Source organism: Geospiza fortis, unplaced genomic scaffold (genome assembly GCF_000277835.1).
Source record: "Geospiza fortis unplaced genomic scaffold, GeoFor_1.0 scaffold27, whole genome shotgun sequence".
In the NCBI taxonomy this organism is placed as follows: Eukaryota; Metazoa; Chordata; class Aves; order Passeriformes; family Thraupidae; genus Geospiza; species Geospiza fortis.
This window is the reverse complement of record NW_005054329.1, coordinates 2247661-2254316: the sequence shown is the minus strand read 5'-3', so window position 1 is coordinate 2254316 and position 6656 is coordinate 2247661. Positions and strand designations below refer to the sequence as shown.

The 6656-nt window shown below is 49.0% G+C and overlaps 1 protein-coding gene across 1 annotated transcript in view; it reads left to right on the top strand.

Annotated features, from left to right (window-relative positions):
* The window catches only part of NACC2 (NACC family member 2), a 15897-nt gene extending 9705 nt beyond the window's left edge, over window positions 1-6192 (top strand). The window contains 4 exon segments of the mRNA XM_031057362.1: window positions 392-559; window positions 3141-3246; window positions 3592-3689; window positions 5578-6192. Coding sequence (XP_030913222.1) covers window positions 392-559; window positions 3141-3246; window positions 3592-3689; window positions 5578-6077 — 872 coding nt within the window. The 3' untranslated portion in view covers window positions 6078-6192.
* The last annotated feature ends 464 nt before the right edge of the window (window positions 6193-6656 follow it).

Here is a 6656-nt window from a genome sequence, read left to right as displayed (position 1 = left end):
CATCAAGGGAAGTAATGATGGAGCTGCTGCAGGTGTCCATCAATTGGCTGTTTAGAAGCCCTGGTGAAATTCCTGCCACCCTCCTGGGGTGTGTGGGGCAGCAGCTCCGTGTGCAGAGTGATGTCAGCCGTGCAGAGCTGTCCACTTTCACAAGTGATTGACGCAGGAGATGTTGAAGCATGATTAGATTCTGAGAATCCCTTTTGCAGAACTTGAGGCTGCTGTGGAGGGGGAGACCAGGGGATTTTCCCCAGCTTTCAGTGGCACCTGCCCCGTGGTTGGACGTCTGGAGGGGGGAACATTCCCAACCGCCGCGTGAAGGAATCAAAGCCTGACCTCCTGTCAGCGTCATGACGGGTTCTTTTGACACTTTTCCCTGTCCATTTTGCAGTTGCCCAGGAGAAGGCAGAGCAGATCCCTCTGGAGAACCGCTCCTGTGTGCTGATCCGGCGGGACCTGGTGGCCCTCCCTGCCAGCCTCATCAGCCAGATCGGCTACCGCTGCCACCCAAAGCTCTACTCCGAGGGGGACCCTGGCGAGAAACTCGAGCTTGTTGCAGGTAGATTTCCCTTGGAATGCCTCTGGATTGCTGCTGTTCCCCTTCTGGAGCTGTGCTCTCCATCTTGTGTGCCCTTGCTGCGTCTTTCTGGATTTTTCATCACCAATCGTTTTTTGGAAAGTTCCGAGTTTCCTTTAATTTGCTGACAGAAAAATGTGTCATTAACAGGATTTATTCAATTGAATTAATTTAGCATTTTAATTGAATTCTGCAGCTTGTGTTCTTCCTGCTCGGTGTGGCTGCAGTGAGTGTGTTTTCATTTAGAATTATAGATCTAAAAACCCAACAAACCCCCCCTCAAAAATTGCCACATTGTAAGATTTTCAAAGCAAGGGAGATAAAATCTGTGTCAATGAACAAGCTTTGAAAAACCTGTAAAAGTTTCTTTATGAATTTACTAAGTGGTCAAACGCTGCAGCAGGCGGAGAAGGAATTGGTTTTAATCCTTTCTTCTGTCTTTGTTTTCATTTTGGGGGGAATTTACAATACTGAGAGAATTTACTTCTTCTCTAGAAAAGATTTCTGGCCAGTGTGAGGTGGAAGAGGTTCTGTTTAGAGAATGTGGAACTGGAGGAGTGAAACCAGGTGGCTGTGGCAGCCCAGGCACACCCAGCACTGCACAGAAAGTGTTTAACTGGAGCGACCAGGTCGAATTCCAGTGGAAATAATCACAATAATCATATTCTGCTTTTAGAAGTTCCCCCCAGCTTTACTTTGCAGTGGCCTGGCTGTGGGTTTTTCCCGTGGATGTGGCTGTGTGGGGATGACTGGGCAGGACATCCCAGACATGCCCCCAGGTGGGGAGGTTTAATTAATCCCTGCAAAGCCCTTGGTCCAAGAGGGACATGTGGCAGCACAGCCCATCCAAATCAGTTCTTCTTCCCTTGCAGTCATTTCTCTCTTGGTGAGTAGCATGATTTAATTTCCATTCTGGAAAAGAAGTCAGGATTTCAGGGGATGCCCACAAAGGTTTGCAGCTGATGGAGGACAGGACTTTGATGGAAGGCAAAGCACGGCGTACAACCACAAGTATTTATTTTGGATCTGGAATATTCATTTTGTACCCATTTCCATTTAATGTGAGACTTCTTAAAACCATCAAGTGGTGCAGGTTATTTTCACAGTGAGAGCTGCAAATTGGTTTGAGGCAACTCTGCTTGATTTACATTTTTCAATCTGGAAAAAAGCAGATTAATATCACTAACCGATAGTGGCTGCCTGGTTATTTTTCATTTATTAAAGTGAAGTTCCCCTCAGTGGTGGCTGGTGTTTGCTCTGATGCCTTATCTCTTAAAATACAAAATAAACTCCCCTAATTCCTGTCTCAGACCTGGAGGGGGGGCTTGATCCTGCTGTGAAAGTTTTCCTCAACTCTCCAAGTGGGAGTGTTTTCCTTTTGTCTCTGGTTTTTCATGCTACAGTTGATTCAGCAAACTCGAGCAGCCCTCTCTGAAAAAGGGTCTGTAACAAGGCTTGCAGTCACCACAGCACATCTGAGGGAGGGGCGGAGGCTGTTACTCAAAAAAAAAAAAAAACAAAAGAAAAAAGCTCATTAGATGGAAGAGGATACAAGGAGGATTCCTGGTGAGAGGTGGCATGGCTCAGAGAGGCAGAGGGATGCTGGATCCTGGGGCAGGATCAGTGTCCTGGGGTGCCCCTGGTGCCAGGGGAGGTGCAGAGGGTCAGGCCCAGGGGCTGCATCCACAAGGTCAGGGACAATCCTCTTCCCTGGAAATCCTGGAGGAGATGTTACTGCTCCAGCAGGTGTTTTTATATCTCCAGAACAGAGTGTGTTCTGGATCCAGCTATGACCCATTATTTAATCTTAATTAAAAGCAAATACCAAAACCCTCTCATGTTAAGGGAATGCTTGAAAAATGGGATAACCTCTCCCTGGAAGCAGTGCTGATGCAGGAGCAGGTTGGTCTGTGAGCAGAGTAAAAAGGTTTGATATAAAACCTGCTCTAAAGTACTGCCAGACCTCTGGACATGTCCAGCTGCTTTGCACAGAGTTCCTTTTTCTTCCAGAAAACATCCTTAAAGGCAGCAGCTTCAAAGGCAGCAGTTGCTGTGCATTAGAAGGAAAATTCCCTGCTCACCAGAGGTATCAAGAGGTGATGGGCTGGGGTTTTGGAAGCAGTTAGATCTGTAACCAAGTACCTCTTTCTGTGCTAGATGGGTTTTTTCTTTCATTTCCAGCTCTGTGTTCTACAGTCTTGCACTGGAAAAAAAAAAAAAGAAAGAAAAGGCCAAATGGATTGGGGTTTTCTTGCTTCGGAAAAAATAAATAATCTGATCTGTACATATCAAATCACAGTGTAAGCCTTGCACGGCGTGCATTGGTGAGAAAATAAGAATCCTTTCATTTGATTCCCATAGACTTCCTGTCTGTACAGATAAAACTAGGAGTTGTTATTGCCTGGGACTCGCCAAGGCCCCAAGGATTTGTCAGGATTCTCCAGAAATCCCTCTGTCCTTGTTGCAGCAGGTGGAGGAGAGGCTCCCACCAGCGAGGAGGAGCTGGGGGTGGCTCTGTGGGTGTGTCAGGGCTCATTCTGGATTTCCCTCTCCCCCCTTGCAGGCTCAGGTGTTTACATCACCCGGGGGCAGCTGATGAATTGCCATTTATGTGCTGGTGTCAAACACAAGGTCCTGCTCAGACGTCTCCTGGCCACCTTCTTCGATCGGTACGTCCTGTCCCGTGCTGCTGCTCCTCGTGCTCTGCCAAGGGATCCCTTCCCTGTTCCTTCACCTCCCAGGGGTCTAACCCTGGGTCACGAGCTCTTCATCCTCTGCACTCAGCTCTGTGCATTTTCTTAGTGATGCTTGGGAACTTTATTCCATTTCCATGCACATTTCCCACTCCTCACCTTGAAATCCTGGTGATGCCTCACCTGAAAGGAGGAGGGCAGGGAGTGGCTGTGCCCTGGTCCGATCTCCCAGGATGTCCCTTATAAATACAAATAATAAATCAGAAAGCTGATTTATTACTTTATGATCTATATTATGTTATATCCTTTGCCTCCCCACAGGAACACTCTTGCCAACAGCTGTGGAACTGGAATCAGGTCCTCCACGAGCGATCCCAGCAGGAAGCCCTTGGACAGCAGGGTCCTCAATGCAGTCAAATGTAAGGAGAGGGGTGTTCTGCTGCTGTGGTGGGACAGCACGGCCCAGCCCTGGGCAGGGAAGGGCACGCTGTTGTGTGGTAATGGTGGAATCAGGTTGTAGGAAAATCAATTTATTTTTTAGTTTGCATCGTTTTTTGGTTGCCCAGAGAAGCTGTGGGATCTGCTCTCCATCAGCCACTTCCCACTCAGTCACCTGTAGTGTTTTGGGACAGGAGGTGCTGGAGGAAACCCTGAAGGGTTCAGAAAGATCTGTTTGCCATGGGCTTCATGTGCAGTGAAAATCACTGTGTTCTCTCACCCTGGCTGAATTCTGGGGAGTAAGTCTATGTGTAAATATTACTGTGCTGGAGAACAAAACTCTTAAACAGTTTTTTTCATTTAGTTTTTAAGATTAGGAAGAGAAATCTTTCCCCTCCCTAATTATAAAGTCCAGGGGCCTTCCAGCTGCCCTGGGAGATCTGTGGCACCTGGGGGAAAGGGAGAAGAGGGCAGATGTTCAGTAATGTGGTTGAACGTGGTGGAGTCAACTCCCTGTTGGCAGTTTCATCCTGGAGAGTCCCAGCTCTGGACTTTGCATCCCTGATCCTTCCTGAGGGGAGCTGGAAGGGCATTGGTGCTGTGTGCCAGGGTGTGGGATGGGTTCCTGCTGCCTGGATTTGTCCCTGTGCAGGAGCTTTAGCTGACAGTTATTCACCATGGCAGTTCCTTGGATGCTGCCCCATAACATCAGGTGCTTGGCTCCCGCAGAGGAGCAGGGCACGAGGGATTGCAGGGCTCCTGCAGCTCCCACTGCTGCTGCTCCCAGGGCATGTGCCAGCTCAGGGATGGATGCTGGAGCAGCCAGGGCCGTGCAGAGGTGGTGTGAGGAGAGGGACAGGCAGAGGACAATCCCTGGGGCAGCCCCTCAGCTCTGACATTTCCTGCAGCGCTGGGGGTTTAGGAGCCATTAATGGAGCTGCTGCTGGGGAATTTGTGGGATCTTTTCTGTGTCCACCTCTGGTTTGGCCATCCCCTGTGGCTCTGGGGGTCCCCATGCAGTGAGGGGCCTGTGGTGGTGTTCACAGGGGTCCCAGGACAAGGGAAGAGATGAGAACCTTGACTCTGTGTTTCAGAAAGCTGATTTATTATTTTATGATATATATTATATTAAAAGAAAATGATATATTAAAACTATACTAAAGAATAGAAGAAAGGATTTCATCAGAAGGCTAGCAAGGAAAGGAATGGAATGATAATAAAATCTTGTGAATCTTGTGACTGACCAGAGAGTCCGAGACAGCCGGACTGCGATTGGCCATTAATTAAAAACAATCACATGAGACCAACCAAAGATGCACCTGTTGCATTTCACAGCAGCAGATAATTATTATTCCATTTCTGAGGCCTCTCAGCTTCTCAGGAGAAAAGACCCTAGCAAAAGGATTTTTCATAAAATATGTCTGCGACAGGGGCCCTTCTGGGGTGTTCATCCCTTCTTGGTTGTCCCTTCCTGTTCGTACCTTCTTGGTTGTCCCTTCCTGGTGGTCCCTTCTTGTTCATCCCTTCTTGGTTGTCCCTTCTTGTTCATACCTTCTTGGTTGTCCCTTCCTGGTGGTCCCTTCTTGTTCATCCCTTCTTGGTTGTCCCTTCTTGTTCATACCTTCTTGGTTGTCCCTTCCTGGTGGTCCCTTCTTGTTCATACCTTCCTGTTTGTCCCTTCTTGTTCATACCTTCCTGGCTGTCCCTTCCTGTTTGTCCCTTCTTGTTCGTACCTTCCTGGTCGTCTCCAGCCAAGGAGCTCTGTGTGTGTGAAGAGCCCAGGCCCGTGGGTGAAGCCCCGCTCTGTCCAGGCTCAGCTTTGTGTCCCTCCCCCTGGAGGCTGAGCCCCGTGTCTCCCTGTTTTCGCAGTGTACTGTCAGAACTTTGCCCCGAGCTTTAAGGAGAGCGAGATGAACGTGATCGCGGCCGACATGTGCACCAACGCGCGGCGCGTGCGCAAGCGCTGGCTGCCCAAGATCAAGTCCATGCTGCCCGAGGGGATGGAGATGTACCGCAGCGTCATGGGCTCCTCCACAAACACTGTCCCCCTGGAGCCCGACTTCCAGCCCGGCGCGGCCCAGCCCTTCGAGCAGCGCATCTATGCAGAGAGGAGGAGCGAGGCGGGGACTATCGTAGCCCTGAGAACTAGCACGGTGAACGTGGAGCTCAGCAACGGATCCAGCCAGTCCTTCGAGCAGGGCGAGGACGCCGAGGGCGCCGGCTCCGTCATCCAGGAGGCAGCTGCCACGGAGGCTGTGGCGTCAGAAACCCAAAGCACCCCCCAACCCTTCGAGCAGGGCTCGGGCTCCTCCAGCCGGCCCGAGACCCCCGTGAGGAGACAGGATGGTACTTATGGAGGGACTTTATAAAGAGAGCAAACATTTCATCACCTATAAGGGATCTGTAATACTAAAGCTGCTTGCATGCATTACTAATACGAAACAAAAAAAAAAAAATGTGATCAAGCCACTTACCTACTGAACTGCTACTGTTGCCTGAAAAAAATGTGATTTTTATTCTGCTTGTATTTAAAATTTATGAAGGAAATAATCGCATTCGTTATACTGTAAACGACTAGGTCTGTGGCGACCTACTTAAAAAAATATTGGGCTCCTTTTTTGATATTCCTGAGGTTAGTCTATAAGATTGTAGAATTTTCTTTTTTTTTTTTTTTCCTTTCCTTTCCTTTTTTTTGTTCTTTTTTGGTTTTTTTTTTTGTTTTGTTTTTTTGTTTGTTTTAAGAAGGGGAGGAGAAAAGCTAGCCACCCCCCACCCACCACCACCCCGTCATCACCCCATCCATCACTCAGCTCAGAAGTAAAGCCATCGTTAACCTTGTCCTCTAAGGAGAGTTTTGTCACTGAACAGGAAAGCGAGGCGTGTTCGGGTGCAGGTGCTGTGACTGGCCGCGTTTGTCTCGGGAAGGGCTCGAGCCAAGTGGGATGGGC